We start from the raw sequence: 20,049 nt of genomic DNA on the forward strand, positions 1-20,049 counted from the left end.
ACTGTATACCTCCTCAATAGTTGCATAAGACATACTGTATTCTATAAACTGGCTTCTTATACAGTGCCTTCCGAAAGTATTCAGACCCCATGACATTTTATTTTCCACAGCCTTATTAAAAAATGTAATAAATATATACTGTTCCTCATCAATATGCACCCAATACCGCATAATGATGAAGTTTTTATTGAAAATGTAAAAAATAAATACCTTATGTACATAAGTATTCAGACCCTTTGCTATGACACTCGAAATTGAGCTCAGGTGCATCTTGTTTCCATTGATCATCCTTGAGATGTTTCTACAACTTGATTGGAGTCCACCTGTGGTAAATTCAAATGTTTGGAAATTCTTTGGAAAGGCACACACTTGTCTACATAAGGTCCCACAATTAACAGTGTATGTCAGAGAAAAATACAAGCCACGAGGTCGAAGGAATTGTCCGTAAATTGTGTCGAGGCACAGAACTGGGGAAGGGTACCAAATAATGTTTGCAGCATTGAAGGTCCCCAAGAACACAGTGGCTTCCTTCATTCTTAAATGGAAAAGTTTGGCTCCACTAAGACTCTTCCTAGAGCTGGCCGCCTGGCCAAACGGAGCAATCGGGGCAGGGGCCTAGGTGACCAAGAACCCTATGGTCACTCTGACAGAGCTCCAGAGTTCCTCTTTGGAGATGGAGAACCTTCCAGAAGGACAACCATCTCTGCAGCATCCACCAATCAGGCCTTTATGGTAGAGTGGCCAGGTGGAAGCCACTCCTCAGTGAAAGGCATATGACAGCCAGCTTGGAGTTTGCCAAAAGGCACCTAAAGACTCTCAGACCATGAGAAACAAGATTTCCTGCCCTGATGAAACCAAGATTGAACTTTTTTGCCTGAATTCCAAGCGTCATGTCTAGAGGAAACCTGCTGTGGGGATGTTTTTCAGCGGCAGGGACTGGGAGACTAGTCATTATCGAGGGAAAGATGAACGGAGCAAAGAACAGAGGGATCCTTGATGAATACCTGCTCCAGAGCGTTCAGGACCTCAGACTGGGGTGAAGGTTCACCCTCCAACAGGACAACGACCCTAAGCACACAGCCAAGACAGCACAGGAGTGGCTCTGGGACAAGTCTTTGAATGTCATTGAGTGGTCCAGCCAGAGCCTGGACTTGCACCCGATCGAACAACTCTGGAGAGACCTCTGGACGCTCCACATCCAGCATCATACCCAACAAGACTTGAGTCTGTCATCGCTGCCAAGGGTGCTTCAACTTAATAAAGGGTCTGAAAACTTATGTAAATGTGATATTTCCGTTGCACAGTTCTGAGCCTAATGAGACCACTTGAGCCGGCATCATTTTTTTTAGTGGAGGATTAAAAAAAGTGCTGCCTACCTTTCCCAGAGACCTTGCTGGATAGTACAGTACCGTAGTACAATACAGTACAGTACAGTAGTACAATACACTACAGTACAGTACAGTAGTACAATACAGTACAGTACAGTAATACAATACACTACAGTACAGTAGTACAATACAGTACAGTACAGTAGTACAATACACTACAGTACAGTAGTACAATACACTACAGTACAGTAGTACAATACAGTACAGTACAGTAGTACAATACACTACAGTACAGTAGTACAATACACTACAGTACAGTAGTACAATACACTACAGTACAGTAGTACAATACAGTACAGTACAGTAGTACAATACACTACAGTACAGTAGTACAATACAGTACAGTACAGTAGTACAATACACTACAGTACAGTAGTACAATACACTACAGTACAGTACAGTAGTACAATACACTACAGTACAGTAATACAATACACTACAGTACAGTAGTACAATACACTACAGTACAGTACAGTAGTATAAAACACTACAGTACAGTACAGTAGTACAATACACTACAGTACAGTAATACAATACACTACAGTACAGTAGTACAATACACTACAGTACAGTAATACAATACACTACAGTACAGTAGTACAATACACTACAGTACAGTAATACAATACACTACAGTACAGTAGTACAATACACTACAGTACAGTACAGTAGTACAATACACTACAGTACAGTACAGCAGTACAATACACTACCTTACAGTAGTACAATACACTACAGTACAGTAGTACAATACACTACAGTACAGTAGTACAATACACTACACTACAGTAGTACAATACACTACAGTACAGTAATACAATACACTACAGTACAGTAGTACAATACACTACAGTACAGTACAGTAGTACAATACACTACAGTACAGTACAGCAGTACAATACACTACAGTACAGTAATACAATACACTACAGTACAGTAGTACAATACACTACAGTACAGTAATACAATACACTACAGTACAGTAGTACAATACACTACAGTACAGTAATACAATACACTACAGTACAGTAGTACAATACACTACAGTACAGTACAGTAGTACAATACACTACAGTACAGTACAGCAGTACAATACACTACCTTACAGTAGTACAATACACTACAGTACAGTAGTACAATACACTACAGTACAGTAGTACAATACACTACACTACAGTACAGTAGTACAATACACTACAGTACAGTGCTGTACAGTACCATTCTAGTGCACACCAATAGGTTGTATTGTAGAGTTCACACATACAGTAGAGACACATGCATAGATGATCCCTGACTGACAGCACAGAGGCTCTCTAAATCAAGATGCACCTTTACCAATGCTCTATTATACGAAATGATCTCTGTCATCGTGGCTCTCTCTGTACCCTCAGCATATCCTGTCCCCTGGTGTGTGTGAGTCAGTCAGTATGAGAGGCTGCTCTGTCCTCCCTGATCCTAGACTAGAGTTCCCAGTAAGTCAGGAGGAGACGGGCCGGGCTGTTCTGGGTGCCCTGTTCTAGCCCCCTGTAACCAGGACCAGACTCTCGGAACCTCTGGGCTATGACCTCATGGTGCGCTGTGGTTTCCAGACATCGCTGCCGCTCCAAATGGAACCGCTCTGCTGGCCCACACACAGACGGAGGGATGGATGGATAGATGGATGGATGGATAAGTGGATGGACCATGTGATGAGTTAACACTCCGGACCCCGCTAGCTAGCTAGCCAGCCAGCCAGCCAGCCAGCCAGCCAGCCAGCCAGCCAGCCAGCCAGCCAGAGACAGCCACATTAGTAAAACTGGCCTACAGCTACAACTGAACTGTCTATTGATGATGTTCCAGAATGATGCTGAGAGACTTTCCACTGTAGAGTCACTCTGAGTGCCTAAATGGAGTCAAGTTGACCGTATGTGTGTGTATGTGTGTTATTGTCTCCCCTGGCCACTAGGTGGAGCAGCAGTCTCAGTACATCCAGGGTTATAAGGTGATGTACCGTGCCTCTCCAGAGGGCCAGCAGAGGAGTGACTGGGCTGTGTTTGAGGTGAGAACCCCAGGGGAGGACAGTACTGTGGTGCCCCAGCTCAGGAAGGGAGTCACTTACGAGTTCAAAGTTCGCCCCTTCTTCAACGAGTTCCAGGGAACAGACAGTGAGGTCAAGATAGCCAAGACTCTGGAGGAAGGTGGGTGGACAAGTCTGTGTGTGTGTGTGTGTGTGTGTGTGTGTGTGTGTGTGTGTGTGTGTATGTGTGTGTGTGTGTGTGTGTGTGTGTGTGTGTGTGTGTGTGTGTGTGTGTGTGTGTGTGTGTGTGTGTGTGCGCACAGAGTTTGTCTGTGACCTTTGTAACTATGCATGTGTGTGAGAACAGCAGCTGTTTCCAGCGGGCGTAGAGAGTAAAGGATGATTGTGTGTTCTGTGGTGTTTCTGTGTGTTAGGCCAGATGTTGTACTGTTGGAAAAAGTCCCGTGAAACCCAGAGGATGATGAACCCAAATACTATTTGTCACCTAGGTGCTGTGTTAATTATTGAAAAGGATGTGGTTGTGTGGTTGTGAAAATCTTCCAGGGTTTGGGTGCAACCCAGAGCTCATATAGGCCATATGAAAGAGAGAAGCATTGTGAAAAGTTATGTGGAATGAATGAGAGAGGAGCTGACTGAAAAAAAAGACTGTTAGCCAAAATGTGTGTGGGTGTGTGTTTTCCTTCTTCCTTGTTGTATTCAGCAAAGCTTTGTTGCTAATTGTGTTGCTAATTGTTTTCGTAGTTCAAACACGATGGCCTCACTCCCGTGAGCAGGAATGCCTGATTTCATTACAGTCAATCGGAACGAGATTAAGAGTGTTATGTTGTATTTTGTCATAATAAATGAACTTTAATTAAACTCATCAGGGTAGAATCATCACAGAACACACAGGCGTAAACATTGCAATCAGAATTCTCTCTTTGTTTAAATAGTGATTTTTTAAAATGTCTTTGTAAATACTTTCTCTGAACAAAGAAAAATAGTCATTTTAGTACAGACCCCTAGTGAATAGAGACAGTCCAACTGTGACTGTTCTACTTCTGTCCTCTTCTGGATAGGATCCATTTATGAGAGAAGTAGTAGTGAGGAGAGAGCAGACAGTGTGTGTTACTGTTGTAACAGTGTGTGGGGACAGACAGCTGGGGACAGACAGTGTGTGTTACTGTTGTAACATTGTGTGGGGACAGACAGTGTGTGTTACTGTTGTAACAGTGTGTGGGGACAGACAGCTGGGGACAGACAGTGTGTGTTACTGTTGTAACATTGTGTGGGGACAGACAGCTGGGGACAGACAGTGTGTGTTACTGTTGTAACAGTGTGTGGGGACAGACAGCTGGGGACAGACAGTGTGTGTTACTGTTGTAACATTGTGTGGGGACAGACAGCTGGGGACAGACAGTGTGTGTTACTGTTGTAACATTGTGTGGGGACAGACAGCTGGGGACAGACAGTGTGTGTTACTGTTGTAACATTGTGTGGGGACAGACAGCTGGGGACAGACAGTGTGTGTTACTGTTGTAACATTGTGTGGGGACAGACAGTGTGTGTTACTGTTGATGGTGTATTGCATTTACATATGTTGTTGTGTCTGTCTATCTGTCTGTCCCCAGCTCCCAGTGCAGCCCCTCGTGGGGTTACCGTCACAGAGAGCGGGGACAATGGGACCGCCATCATGGTCTCCTGGCAACCGCCTCCAGAGGAGGAGCAGAACGGGGTGGTCCAGGAGTACAAGGTGAGAACACTGGCAGGGACTCCCAAATTACCCACATATCTGAGTTTGGTCAAAGGTAGTGTACTACGGTAGTGTGTAGGCAACCCCTGGCCTCTAGTCATCTCAGAGCTGATAGAGACAGTAGTATATTACTGTGTGGTGGCGGGTAGAAATGGTTGTGAAACAGTGCCATCTGGTGGACTAGATAGATGTGTACACTTTCTGAGTTGTCCTGGGAGGCTCTCTGTTCCTTAGTGCAGGGGTCCAGAGCCTGCTGGTTCTGTTCTACCTCATAATGAATTGCACCTCCTTGGTTTCCCAGGTCTAAATCCCCTAATTATTGCAGAAGAATGGAGGGGAAAGCACTGGTCATTTCAATGTGTATTCCACATTGATTCAACAGAATTTAATTGAAATCATGTGGAAACAACATTGATTCAACCAGTGTGTGCCTAGTGGGTGGCTTCGAGGTCCAGCTTTGAATATGAGGGCCTTTCGTGGATTATTCAGAGTTAGTCTACTGAAGGTCTAGAATAACTGATGTATTATCTATACAGCCATTCATTATATCCATACGTTATAGTCATACATTATATCCATACATTGTAGTCATACATTATAGCCACATATTATAGCAGCCAAACATTTTAGCAGCCATACATTTTAGCAATATATTACAGTCATACATTAGACTCATATATTGTATCCATACATATAACCATATATTATACCCATTCATTACATTATAAACATACATTGTATCCATACATTATAGGCATACATTATAGGCATACCTTATAGGCATGCACTATAGCCATACGTTGTAGCAACACATTGTATATGCATCCTGCTGATTAATAAATCTAATGATGAGAGGTCTGCAGGCTTAACATCTAGATAAGGATATATTTTCTGAACATCTATTGGCGCTTGGCCATTGGCCCACAAGCTACTCTTATGAGCCTCTTAAATCATTGGAAGGGATTTCTTTGACTCTGCTCTGCTGGAAAGAGGGTTATGAATGGGAAAGACAGACAGAGAATCCAATCAAGGTGAAGACAACGGGAGAGTGAGATTACAGCAGGGAAAACAGAGCGAAGCTTGTGAGATATTTTTGGGAAGGCTTCTCTTGTTAAACCGTTTCATCTTTTACGACAGTGGGCTAAATCAGGGTCCCACAGAGTGATTCTTGGTAGTCTTAAACAAATCTACTTTGAAACAAAATACACCTCAGAAATGCAGCATGGTTATGAGCTGAAAAAAAGAAGACAACTGTACCATGTCAGATATAGAGTTGAAATGTATTCCATTTGGATCCCAATATTTCACTTTATATACATCACATCAGACTGAAAGATAACAAAACCCTTTGACATAGAAAACACCAGATTTTCGTTGTAAAAAAACAAAACAAAATTATGACAAATATTAATAACGTTCCACCCATGAGGCCAAAGGGGGCGCTTTTGGTCATTGACTTCAGGAAAGGGCTACTCCACTCCATCTTTTTTTGGTACAGGCCAGCCTAATTTTGTTGTTCAGCCATAGCATTCCTCTCTCCGCCCTCTGCTCCACTCCCTCCTCTCTGTGTTCACTCATAAGTATTCTCTTTGTGTAACCCCCTCGCTGTGGCCAGCACACTCCTCATATAACATGCAGTGTGAGTACTGACATTTTAATTGGAAAGTTGTTTTTTGTCACAGGGATTGTAGGTTAGTGTTGGAGGGGAGACACAGCAAAGTCATTTTAAAAGTTAAGCCACTGTTCATTTTCCAGGTAAATGTTTTTTACCCGATAGGGTTTATAGTAATTTCATGGTTGTTAAATCCGGCGCGGCAGCGTTCCTTGGTCATTACTGCATATGGTCCCTAGTGGCGCTTCTTCCCACCACGACTCCTAAAGCAGCCCCTCAGGCTTCTGGGGCTTTCTAACACTACCCCCTACCTCCAAACACACACACACACACACACACACACACACACACACGTCTGTGTGTGAGGGATGTCAACATACAGTGGTGGGGGTAGAGAAGCAGAGGCGGCCAGGTTCAGGATGCTGGGATAGCCAGGTTCAGGATGCTGGGATAGCCAGGTTCAGGATGCTGGGGTTATCCAGGTTCAGGATGCTGGGGTTAGCCAGGTTCAAGATGCTGGGGGTAGCCAGGTTCAAGATGCTGGGGGTAGCCAGGTTCAAGATGCTGGGGTTAGCCAGGTTCAAGATGCTGGGGTTAGCCAGGTTCAGGATGCTGGGGTTAGCCAGGTTCAAGATGCTGGGGGTAGCCAGGTTCAAGATGCTGGGGTTAGCCAGGTTCAGGATGTTGAGGTTAGCAGCCCTCATGCTGAGAAGAATGAATGAAGCACTTTGTGACCCTGGATTGAGTTAGCCTGAGAGAGACCTGGATTGAGTTAGCCTGAGAGAGCCCTGGATTGAGTTAGCCTGAGAGAGTCCTATCTCCTCCCTGTGAGTCACTGACAAACCTGTGCTGCTGCTGCTGCAGTAGGGTTATGGAGGTGAGCACTGACCCACACTTAGCTTTTCATGGGGTTAGGTTACACTCACTCAGACAGGGGGACATGGCTACCACAGCTAATACAGACTCTGTGTGGAACACACCCAGAAACACAGAAAAATGTGTCCCAGTGTTTTTATATGTGGAATACCTGGGTGGATTAATTAAATCTGCGCTGAAATGATACATTAGCATCAACCAGAAGTAGCTAACTTGCTGTACATGTCACACCACCATCAGAACACTGTTATATTGTCTTCTCTCTCTGTCCTGTCAGATCTGGTGTTTGGGGAATGAGAGCAGGTACCATATCAACCGCACGGTGGACGGCTCTACCTTCTCCTTGCTGATCCCCAGCCTGGCTCCAGGGATCCGTTACAGTGTGGAGGTCGCAGCCAGCACTGGGGCAGGCCCAGGGGTCAAGTCTGATGTCACCTTCTTCCAGATAGGTGAGTGGAGGAGAAATCTGACCTGCGTTTCTCTGCACCCAGCAGAAGGTTCAAATAACATTATTTTCCCTCGGGTGGAAGTAGAGGAAGAGGAGGGATATGTCCTTCTTCTATGTGTCCTCACTTGTTAACTTCGTACAGCGTGGATTCCAAGGCTTACTGCCTAATAACTTTCCCACCTGCTTTAACCTCAATGGCTGGCAAATAGTCAATGGACATGTTGTAGTATTGACGTCCCTTTAATCTCATTCTGAAGGGTTTATCATTAAAGTAGTGTTATGACATCGTTTTACAATGAAGGAAATCCCTGAATTCCTCTGTGCCCCTGTCTGCTCACCTGTTCTCGGTCTATAATAGTGGTTAGATGTGTCATATAAATGATTACCGTACCAATTATAGCTACGACAGACCTCATACACAGTGTGTGATGAGCATGACTGACATATCTTAATGCCGTGCTGACCACTGTCACTGTACAGCCACAATGGTTTTTACCTGACTGACAGTGACATGTTATTTTATCTTAATGCCGTGTTGACCACTGTCACTGTACAGCCACAATGCTTTTTACCTGGCTGACAGTGACATGTTATTTTATCTTAATGCCGTGTTGACCACTGTCACTGTACAGCCACAATGGTTTTTACCTGACTGACAGTGACATGTTATTTTATCTTAATGCCGTGCTGACCACTGTCACTGTACAGCCACAATGGTTTTTACCTGACTGACAGTGACATGTTATTTTATCTTAATGCCGTGTTGACCACTGTCACTGTACAGCCACAATGGTTTTTACCTGACTGACAGTGACATGTTATTTTATCTTAATGCCGTGCTGACCACTGTCACTGTACAGCCACAATGCTTTTTACCTGGCTGACAGTGACATGTTATTTTATCTTAATGCCGTGTTGACCACTGTCACTGTACAGCCACAATGGTTTTTACCTGACTGACAGTGACATGTTATTTTATCTTAATGCCGTGCTGACCACTGTCACTGTACAGCCACAATGGTTTTTACCTGGCTGACAGTGACATGTTATTTTATCTTAATGACGTGTTGACCACTGTCACTGTACAGCCACAATGGTTTTTACCTGACTGACAGTGACATGTTATTTTATCTTAATGCCGTGTTGACCACTGTCACTGTACAGCCACAATGCTTTTTACCTGGCTGACAGTGACATGTTATTTTATCTTAATGCCGTGTTGACCACTGTCACTGTACAGCCACAATGGTTTTTACCTGACTGACAGTGACATGTTATTTTATCTTAATGCCGTGTTGACCACTGTCACTGTACAGCCACAATGGTTTTTACCTGGCTGACAGTGACATGTTATTTTATCTTAATGCCGTGTTGACCACTGTCACTGTACAGCCACAATGGTTTTTACCTGGCTGACAGTGACATGTTATTTTATCTTAATGCCGTGTTGACCACTGTCACTGTACAGCCACAATGGTTTTTACCTGGCTGACAGTGACATGTTATTTTATCTTAATGCCGTGTTGACCACTGTCACTGTACAGCCACAATGGTTTTTACCTGGCTGACAGTGACATGTTATTTTATCTTAATGCCGTGTTGACCACTGTCACTGTACAGCCACAATGGTTTTTACCTGGCTGACATTGTGATAAAACGGTTCATGAAATTCTTACTGAGCAGCAGTTCAGTGCTTGAAGCTTGTGTCGTGTCTTTGCTATCATTAAACTGAAGACTTATAGTTTTTATCAAAGATTCTCTGTAATTAAATATTACGCGATTAGACTGATTAATCATGTAACTAATTAACTAGGAAGTCGGGGCACCAAGGGAAAATATTAAGATTACACGGTTATAATTTCCTAATATTACCTTTCAGATATTTTCATATCTGATCCATAGTCTTCTGATTAATGAATAATTTACTTTAGTCTCATTCCAAACGTTGTAAATTGTTGGTTATCTACGCGAACCCAGTCTTCACTATGAGTCATCCATACATCAATTGTCTTAAATCATTTATTTATTACTAACTAAGTAATTCACAGAAATGCATAAACAAACAAACAAGGTAAATGTGGTTACAAGAAATGATAGGAGAATGTGCCCTAGTGGGCTAAACCGGCATGGCGGCTTGTTAGACAAAAGGGGAAGTGGGGGTCAGATGAGAAGTCACTACGGAGTGATAATTATAACAATTGAAATGCGAATCCTTTGCACATGAACGCTCACTCATTCGGGAACAATTGCAATCAATATATATATTTACGCTCAGTGTGTAATCTTGATCGCTGGTGAAAAGTTTGATTATTTTGTAGAATTGTCCGTCTCTCTCACTCTGCCATGGTTAGAATGGATAGTTCAGAGTAACATTCATTTGTTTCGTTATAGAATGGATATTTCGGCGGTTGTGGTTCTTCGCGTTCAATGATACCGAATTCCTAGCTGCAGACTAGTAATCAATATCAAAGACTTGTTCTTATTCTGTAGGTATCGATAGTCTAAGAGTTTAACCACGTGGTATGGTTAAAAGATTCAGCAATGGTCCACAACCTGGTCTGGTGATAATTTCTCAAAGTTGGGTTTTATTCGGAATTGCAGAAAAGGGGCTGTCCCAGGATGTCTGACCCTAACTGGGCTCAGGGGCGGTCCAGAATGTCTGACCCTAACTGGGCTCAGGGGCGGTCCAGAATGTCTGACCCTAACTGGGCTCAGGGGCGGTCCTCTGATTTAGTTAACTCCAATCCCCTTTTTGAGTTTTCCTTCATTAAACAGTCCAAAATCACATTGTAAAATTATGTAAACAGTATCATACTCACTCATTCATCTTATACAACATTATCTGAGGCTATTATATAAACAGTGTTATGGTAATGTGGCCAAACCGTCTCCCATAAGCTTCCCCAAGTTGTAACAAACGGACCAGTTCGTAGCTGGATTCTTCACCGATCTTTTATACTTTCTCCGGAACTTGAAATTTGTTCATACCTCAAGTTCTGTGAGGTGGAAGGAATTCCTTTGTTCTCTATGAAAATGTACTCTCTCTATACTGTGTGTCCATGAGGAGATCCTCAGGAATTTACGACGTCTCTCTGACCACAGCAGCCTAGATGAAGGAAGCAAGGGGGAGGCAGGGAGAGGGGGGTGGGGCTTGCTATACCCAAAGAGGCCAACGTCATGACACTTGGCTGCCACACCCTGCTCTGCTCTGTTCTGCTCTGTTCTGCCCTGCTCTTCCCTGTTCTGTTCTGCCCTGCTCTTCCCTGTTCTGTTCTGCTCTGCCCTGCTCTGTTTTGCTCTGTTCTGCTCTGCCCTGCTCTGTTCTGCTCTGTTCTGCCATGCTCTGCCCTGCTCTTCCCTGTTCTGTTCTGCTCTGCCCTGCTCTGCCCTCCTCTGTTCTGCTCTATTCTGCTCCGCTCTACCCTGCTCTGTTCTGCTCTGCCCTGCTCTGCTCTGTTTTGCCCTGCTCTGTTCTGTTCTACCCTGCTCTGCCCTGTTCTGTTCTGCCCTGCTCTGTTCTGCTCTCCCCTGCTCTGTTCTGCTCTGTTCTGCCCTGCTCTGTTCTGTTCTGCCATGTTCTGCTCAGATCTGCTGTGCCTTGCTCTGCCCTGCTCTGTTCTGTTCTGCCATGTTCTGCTCTGTTCTGCTCCGCTCCGCTCTGTTCTACCCTGCTCTGCTCCGTTCTGCTCTGTTCTACCCTGCTCTGCCCTGTTCTGCTCTGTTCTATCCTGCTCTGCTCCGTTCTGCTCTGTTCTACCCTGCTCTGCCCTGTTCTGCTCTGTTCTACCCTGCTCTGCCCTGTTATGCTCTGTTCTACCCTGCTCTGCTCTCCTCTGTTCTACCCTGCTCTGCTCCGTTCTGCTCTGTCCTACCCTGTTCTGCCCTGTTCTGCTCTGTGCTACCCTGCTCTGCTCTGTTCTGCTCTGTTCTACCCTGCTCTGCTCTGTTCTGCTCTGTTCTACCCTGCTCTGCTCTGTTCTGCTCTGTTCTACCCTGCTCTGCTCTGTTCTGCCATTTTCTGCTCTGTTCTACCCTGCTCTGTTCTGCTGTGCCTTGCTCTGCCCTGCTCTGCCCTGCTCTGCTCTGTTCTGTTCTGTTCTGCTATGTTCTGCTCTGTTCTGCCCTGCTCTGTTCTGCTGTGCCTTGCTCTGCCCTGCTCTGCTCTGTTCTGTTCTGCCATGTTCTGCTCTGTTCTGCCCTGCTCTGCTCTGCTCTGTTCTGCCCTACTCTGCTCTGTTCTGCTCTGTTCTACCCTGCTCTGCTCTGTTCTGCTCTATTCTACCCTGCTCTGCTCTGTTCTGCTCTGTTCTACCCTGCTCTGCTCTGTTCTGCCATTTTCTGCTCTGTTCTACCCTGCTCTGTTCTGCTGTGCCTTGCTATGCCCTGCTCTGCCCTGCTCTGCTCTGTTCTGTTCTGTTCTGCTATGTTCTGCTCTGTTCTGCCCTGCTCTGTTCTGCTGTGCCTTGCTCTGCCCTGCGCTGCTCTGTTCTGTTCTGCCATGTTCTGCTCTGTTCTGCCCTGCTCTGCTCTGCTCTGTTCTGCCCTACTCTGCTCTTTTCTGCCATGCTCTGCCCTGTTCTGTTCTACCCTGCCCTTCTCTGCCTTGCTCTCTTCTGCCCTGCCCTGCCCTGCTCTGTTCTGCCCTTTCATGCCCTGCCCTGCCCTGCTCTGTTCTGCCCTGCTCTGCTCCGTTCTGCGCTGTTCTACCCTGCTCTGCCCTGCTCTGCTCTGTTCTGTTCTGCTCTGTTCTGCCCTGCCCTGTTCTGCCCTGCTGTGTTATGTCCTGTTCTGCCCTGCTCTGCTCTGCCCTGCTCTGTTCTACCCTGTTCTGCCCTGCCCTGTTCTGCCCTGCTGTGTTCTGTCCTGTTCTGTTCTGCCCTGCTCTGCCCTGCTCTGTTCTACCCTGTTCTGCCCTGCCCTGTTCTGCCCTGCTCTGCTCTGCTCTGCTCTGCCCTGCTCTTCTCTGCCCTGCTCTGCTCTGCCCTGTTCTGCTCTGCTCTGCCCTGCTCTGCCCTGTTCTGCCCTGCTCTGCCCTGCTCTGCTCTGCCCTGCCCTGCTCTGCTCTGCCCTGCTCTGCCCTGTTCTGTTCTGCTCTGCCCTGTTCTGCTCTGCCCTGCTCTGCCCTGTTCTGCACTGCCCTGCTCTGCCCTGCCCTGCTCTGCCCTGTTCTGCTCTGCCCTGTTCTGCTCTGTTCTGCCCTGTTCTGCTCTGCCCTGCCCTGCCCTGCCTTGCCCTGCTCTGTTCTGCCCTGTTCTGCTCAGCCCTGCTCTGCCATTTTCTGCTCTGCCCTGCTTTGCCCTGTTCTGCTCTGCCCTGTTCTGCTCTGCTCTGTTCTGCCCTGTTCTGCCCTGTTCTGCTCTGCCCTGCCCTGCTCTGCCCTGTTCTGCTCTCCCCTGTTCTGCTCTGTTCTGCCCTGTTCTGCTCTGCCCTGTTCTTCACTGCTCTTTTCTGTTCTCTTCTCCAGTCAAAGAGGCAATGTTCTAGTGCTTAACAAGAGCAATAAACCATGAACTCTGGCACAACTGTGTGTTTTGAGATGATGTATTTATTAACCCTTTATTAGCTTACCTGTCAAGATTACTTTCAAGTTATTTTCCAGACAAATTCCTTCTCTCTCCATTTGTCATGTGGAGTGTCAAGATCAGCTACAGTGCACTATGTACAGTATAGTACTATTGATACCTGGCACATCAGTCAGTCATGAATTATAGCTACCTGGGAGGAATATAATTCAGTCTTCACTCATATAGCCCAGGCTGTTTAAGATCCTCTGTTAGAATACTCCACAGATCTGAGCTACGACAAATCTGCTCACGGTAAAGTGAATAAATGATAACAACATGGAACAGCGGTGCTGGGTGCTAGGTAGAGGGACAGCTGTGTGTTAAAGGGGGCTGGGATGGGCATGGAGAAGCAGGAAGCTGGGTGCTAGGTAGAGGGACAGCTGTGTGTCTGTGTGTGTTAAAGTGGGCTGGGATGGGCATGGAGAAGCAGGAAGCTGGGTGCTTGGTAGAGGGACAGCTGTGTGTCTGTGTGTGTTAAAGGGGGCTGGGATGGGCATGGAGAAGCAGGAAGCTGGGTGTTTGGTAGAGGGACAGCTGTGTGTCTGTGTGTGTTAAAGGGGGCTGGGATGGGCATGGAGAAGCAGGAAGCTGGGTGTTTGGTAGAGGGACAGCTGTGTGTCTGTGTGTGTTAAAGGGGGCTGGGATGGGCATGGAGAAGCAGGAAGCTGGGTGCTTGGTAGAGGGACAGCTGTGTGTCTGTGTGTGTTAAAGTGGGCTGGGATGGGCATGGAGAAGCAGGAAGCTGGGTGTTTGGTAGAGGGACAGCTGTGTGTCTGTGTGTGTTAAAGGGGGCTGGGATGGGCATGGAGAAGCAGGAAGCTGGGTGCTTGGTAGAGGGACAGCTGTGTGTCTGTGTGTGTTAAAGGGGGCTGGGATGGGCATGGAGAAGCAGGAAGCTGGGTGCTAGGTAGAGGGACAGCTGTGTGTCTGTGTGTGTTAAAGGGGGCTGGGATGGGCATGGAGAAGCAGGAAGCTGGGTGCTTGGTAGAGGGACAGCTGTGTGTCTGTGTGTGTTAAAGGGGGCTGGGATGGGCATGGAGAAGCAGGAAGCTGGGTGCTTGGTAGAGGGACAGCTGTGTGTTAAAGGGGGCTGGGATGGGCATGGAGAAGCAGGAAGCTGGGTGCTAGGTAGAGGGACAGCTGTGTGTCTGTGTGTGTTAAAGGGGGCTGGGATGGGCATGGAGAAGCAGGAAGCTGGGTGCTTGGTAGAGGGACAGCTGTGTGTCTGTGTGTGTTAAAGGGGGCTGGGATGGGCATGGAGAAGCAGGAAGCTGGGTGCTTGGTAGAGGGACAGCTGTGTGTCTGTGTGTGTTAAAGGGGGCTGGGATGGGCATGGAGAAGCAGGAAGCTGGGTGCTTGGTAGAGGGACAGCTGTGTGTCTGTGTGTGTTAAAGGGGGCTGGGATGGGCATGGAGAAGCAGGAAGCTGGGTGCTTGGTAGAGGGACAGCTGTGTGTCTGTGTGTGTTAAAGGGGGCTGGGATGGGCATGGAGAAGCAGGAAGCTGGGTGCTTGGTAGAGGGAAAGCTGTGTGTCTGTGTGTTTTAAAGTGGGCTGGGATGGGCATGGTGAAGCAGGAAGCTGGGTGCTTGGTAGAGGGAAAGCTGTGTGTCTGTGTGTGTTAAAGGGGGCTGGGATGGGTATGGAGAAGCAGGAAGCTGTGACTGATACAATTTCTCTCACTTGAGGGCTTCCAGCGGCGCCTGTTGCCATGTTCCAACACTGGAGTGGAAAAACGTGACCAGCGCTTCACCCTAATGCATTTGTCACACTATAGGCTTGTTTGCGTCATGGCATAGCAGCCTAGATACCTGTACAATCCCTGAGGACTGTTTAGTCACATCGGTACTCTGCTTCCATCCTCACAGAAACACTCATGAAATCCACATAGTAGTGGGCAAGGAGAGAAAAGAGAGAGAGAGGGCTCCCCAACTCGACAAAGAGAGAGAGAGAGATGGGTAGAGGTAGCAACACTGGAATTTGGGGAAACCTGTTTGCCTCTGGCTGAGTGAGTCTGTAAAGATACAAGTGGTTGCAACATGAAACAAGAGAGATTTAACATTTTTAAAAAAGAGATGAAGAAAGTTTGATAAGCAAGCTGACGTGAAGACATTTCTTAGGTGGACAACACTCTTTCATGTGAGGCACAGGGAGAATAGACAGATGAAGAAAACAGGCCTTTGTAGTGTGATCACTAGTTCTGACGGTTCATTTTGACCAGCAGAACAGTTGTAAAAGCTAACAGAAAGACAAACCCAAGCTGCACATTAAAGGGCTATAGTGTGCTAATGACTAGTACTATGTTTTTATTAGTACTGCTGTGATCTCATTCGCTGTAATAATAACTAATAGAATGTTGCTCAGTGTGTTGTCGTACTTCTTTAAGTCTTCCTGGGTGTGTGGAACATTCAGGTAGTGTGCTTCCTGGTTCAATTCTGATACGAATATATTATGCTTAAATCTCCTGGGTCGAGACCTTTTGTCTAATTACCTGCCATTGTTGACTGGGATCAGTTCTGGGATCAATTATTTTGTAATAGAGAGAGCGTTCCATCTCTGCAGCTCCACAGCCCAGGCCCAGCCTTACACTCACCTGCAGAGATGAAAGAAGTCTTTGTATGTCAGAAGAAAAGACAACGTTCATATTTATGCCCTTTCCTGACATCATTTAGCTTTTTCTACCCCCAACTTCAAAATCATTCCACGTTTCAGGCTTTTCCACTTGGTTTGAACTTTTGTGTTTAAAATAAATATAATAAAATTGTATTTGTCACATGCACCGAATACAACAGACCTTACAGTGAAATAAATGCTTACTTTCTACAAGCCCTTAACCAACAATGCTTTAAGAAGTTAAGGAAAAAAGTGTCAAGAAAAAAATAGATAAGTAAAAAATTGAAATTAACAAATAACATTTCCTTTCTTCTCTCTTTCTCCCTTTTTTACTACTTCTCATTTCCTCCCTCCTTTCTCCTCCCTTGCTCATTCCTGTGTACTTGCTGCCTCCTCTGACACTCGACCTGCTCTGGCCCGCTGACATTCCTGACCGTCTCCTTTCATCCTTCCTAATCCCTTCTTCATGTCTTCACCATCTCTTACTTTCCCCTCTGCCTTTATCTCCCCATTCCATCACTCTTCCATCACTACCTCAACCTTCTCACCCCTCACCTCTCCTCTCATCTCACCTCTCACCTCTCCTCTCATCTCCTCACCCTGCACCCCTCTCCTCTCATCTCCTCACACTGCACCCCTCTCCTCTCATCTCCTCACACTGCACCCCTCTCCTCTCATCTCCTCACACTGCACCCCTCTCCTCTCATCTCCTCACCCTGCACCCCTCTCCTCTCCTCTCATCTCCTCACCCTGTACCCCTCTCCTCTCATCTCCTCACACTGCACCCCTCTCCTCTCATCTCCTCACACTGTACCCCTCTCCTCTCCTCACACTGTACCCCTCTCCTCTCATCTCCTCACACTGCACCCCTCTCCTCTCATCTCCTCACCCTGCACCCCTCTCCTCTCATATCCTCACCCTGTACCCCTCTCCTCTCATCTCCTCACACTGCACCCCTCTCCTCTCATCTCCTCACACTGTACCCCTCTCCTCTCGTCTCCTCACACTGTACCCCTCTCCTCTCATCTCCTCACACTGTACCCCTCTCCTCTCATCCTCACACTGCACCCCTCTCCTCTCATCTCCTCACACTGCACCCATCTCCTCTCATCTCCTCACACTGTACCCCTCTCCTCTCATCTCCTCACACTGTACCCCTCTCCTCTCATCTCCTCACACTGTACCCCTCTCCTCTCATCTCCTCTCATCTTACCTCCTCAACCTGTATCCCTCCCCTCTCCTCTCATCTTTTCAACCTGTACCCCTCCCCTCCCCTCTCCTCTCCTCACCCTGTACCCCTCCCCTCTCCTCTCCTCACCCTGTACCCCTCTCCTCTCCTCTCCTCACACTGCACCCCTCTCCTCTCATCTCCTCACCCTGTACCCCTCTCCTCTCATCTCCTCACACTGCACCCCTCTCCTCTCATCTCCTCACCCTGCAACCATCTCCTCTCATCTCCTCACACTGTACCCCTCTCCTCTCATCTCCTCACACTGTACCCCTCTCCTCTCATCTCCTCTCATCTTATCTCCTCAACCTGTATCCCTCCCCTCTCCTCTCATCTCTTCAACCTGTACCCCTCCCCTCCCCTCTCCTCTCCTCACCCTGTACCCCTCTCCTCTCATCTCCTCACCTTGTACCCCTCTCCTCCCCTCTCCTCACACTGCACCCCTCTCCTCTCATCTCCTCACCCTGCACCCCTCTCCTCTCATCTCCTCACCCTGTACCCCTCTCCTCTCATCTCCACACACTGCACCCCTCTCCTCTCATCTCCTCACACTGTACCCCTCTCCTCTCATCTCCTCACACTGCACCCCTCTCCTCTCATCTCCTCACCCTGCACCCCTCTCCTCTCATATCCTCACCCTGTACCCCTCTCCTCTCATCTCCTCACACTGCACCCCTCTCCTCTCATCTCCTCACACTGTACCCCTCTCCTCTCGTCTCCTCACACTGTACCCCTCTCCTCTCATCTCCTCACACTGTACCCCTCTCCTCTCATCCTCACACTGCACCCCTCTCCTCTCATCTCCTCACACTGCACCCATCTCCTCTCATCTCCTCACACTGTACCCCTCTCCTCTCATCTCCTCACACTGTACCCCTCTCCTCTCATCTCCTCACACTGTACCCCTCTCCTCTCATCTCCTCTCATCTTACCTCCTCAACCTGTATCCCTCCCCTCTCCTCTCATCTTTTCAACCTGTACCCCTCCCCTCCCCTCTCCTCTCCTCACCCTGTACCCCTCCCCTCTCCTCTCCTCACCCTGTACCCCTCTCCTCTCCTCTCCTCACACTGCACCCCTCTCCTCTCATCTCCTCACCCTGTACCCCTCTCCTCTCATCTCCTCACACTGCACCCCTCTCCTCTCATCTCCTCACCCTGCACCCCTCTCCTCTCATCTCCTCACACTGTACCCCTCTCCTCTCATCTCCTCACACTGTACCCCTCTCCTCTCATCTCCTCACACTGCACCCCTCTCCTCTCATCTCCTCACACTGCAACCATCTCCTCTCATCTCCTCACACTGTACCCCTCTCCTCTCATCTCCTCACACTGTACCCCTCTCCTCTCATCTCCTCTCATCTTATCTCCTCAACCTGTATCCCTCCCCTCTCCTCTCATCTCTTCAACCTGTACCCCTCCCCTCCCCTCTCCTCTCCTCACCCTGTACCCCTCTCCTCTCATCTCCTCACCCTGTACCCCTCTCCTCCCCTCTCCTCACACTGCACCCCTCTCCTCTCATCTCCTCACCCTGCACCCCTCTCCTCTCATCTCCTCACCCTGTACCCCTCTCCTCTCATCTCCACACACTGCACCCCTCTCCTCTCATCTCCTCACACTGTACCCCTCTCCTCCCGTCTCCTCACACTGTACCTCTCTCCTCTCATCTCCTCAACCTGTACCCTTCTCCTCTCATCTCCTCATACTGTACCCCTCTCCTCTCATCTCCTCACACTGTATCCCTCTCCTCTCATCTCCTCACACTGCACCCATCTCCTCTCATCTCCTCACACTGTACCCCTCTCCTCTCATCTCCTCACACTGTACCCCTCCCCTCTCCTCTCATCTCTTCAACCTGTACCCCTCCACTCCCCTCTCATCTCCTCACCCTGTACCCCTCTCCTCTCATCTCCTCACCCTGTACCCCTCTCCTCTCCTCTCATCTCCTCACACTGTACCCCTCTCCTCATCATTCTATCCCCTCTCTTTGCTCTTACTCTTTCCTGTTCCTGCCCCCTCTCCTCTCACCTCCTCATCCTCCGCCCATCTCCAATCCTATCCTCTCTCCCTCTATCATCTCTCCCCCTATCATCTCTCCCCCTATCCTCTCTCCTCCTATCCTCTCTCCCCCCTCTAGATTCATCAGGACATGTGACGGAGGGTGTGTTGGAGCCAGAGAACACCCTGTCCCAACAGATCAGTGAGGTGGTGAAGCAGCCGGCCTTCATAGCAGGGATAGGAGCGGCATGTTGGATCATCCTCATGGTGTTCAGTATCTGGCTCTACCGACAGCGTAAGAAGAGGAGTGGCCTCAGCACTAACTACGCAGGCATCCGCAAGGGTCAGTACAACATGCCTCACCTAATGGCAGCACACTGGAATCACTAGCTCAAAGTGTCCTCAAGCACTGATCTAGGATCAGGTAACTCTATTCTCAACCCTTAATGTAACAGTTAATAGGATGAAAAATAGCTGAGATTGTATCAGTGGTTAAGGGTCATTGTGTGATTCCTACGCCTACTCTCATATCAGCTCTCAATTAAGCCGCTCTTAGTTTTCAATTAATTTATCCATAAA

At 47.7% G+C, this 20,049-nt stretch overlaps 1 protein-coding gene across 4 annotated transcripts in view; it reads left to right on the forward strand.

The window, feature by feature from the left end:
• The window catches only part of robo1 (roundabout, axon guidance receptor, homolog 1 (Drosophila)), a 544,530-nt gene that overhangs the window by 451,920 nt on the left and 72,561 nt on the right, over positions 1–20,049 (forward strand). For all 4 annotated transcript variants that reach the window (XM_036964909.1, XM_036964911.1, XM_036964908.1 and 1 more), the window contains 4 exons: positions 3,334–3,565; positions 5,016–5,137; positions 7,903–8,074; positions 19,610–19,813. In XM_036964909.1, coding sequence (XP_036820804.1) covers positions 3,334–3,565; positions 5,016–5,137; positions 7,903–8,074; positions 19,610–19,813 — 730 coding nt within the window. The remainder of the gene's footprint in view (positions 1–3,333; positions 3,566–5,015; positions 5,138–7,902; positions 8,075–19,609; positions 19,814–20,049) is intronic.

Source organism: Oncorhynchus mykiss, chromosome 27 (genome assembly GCF_013265735.2).
Source record: "Oncorhynchus mykiss isolate Arlee chromosome 27, USDA_OmykA_1.1, whole genome shotgun sequence".
NCBI lineage: Eukaryota > Metazoa > Chordata > Actinopteri > Salmoniformes > Salmonidae > Oncorhynchus > Oncorhynchus mykiss.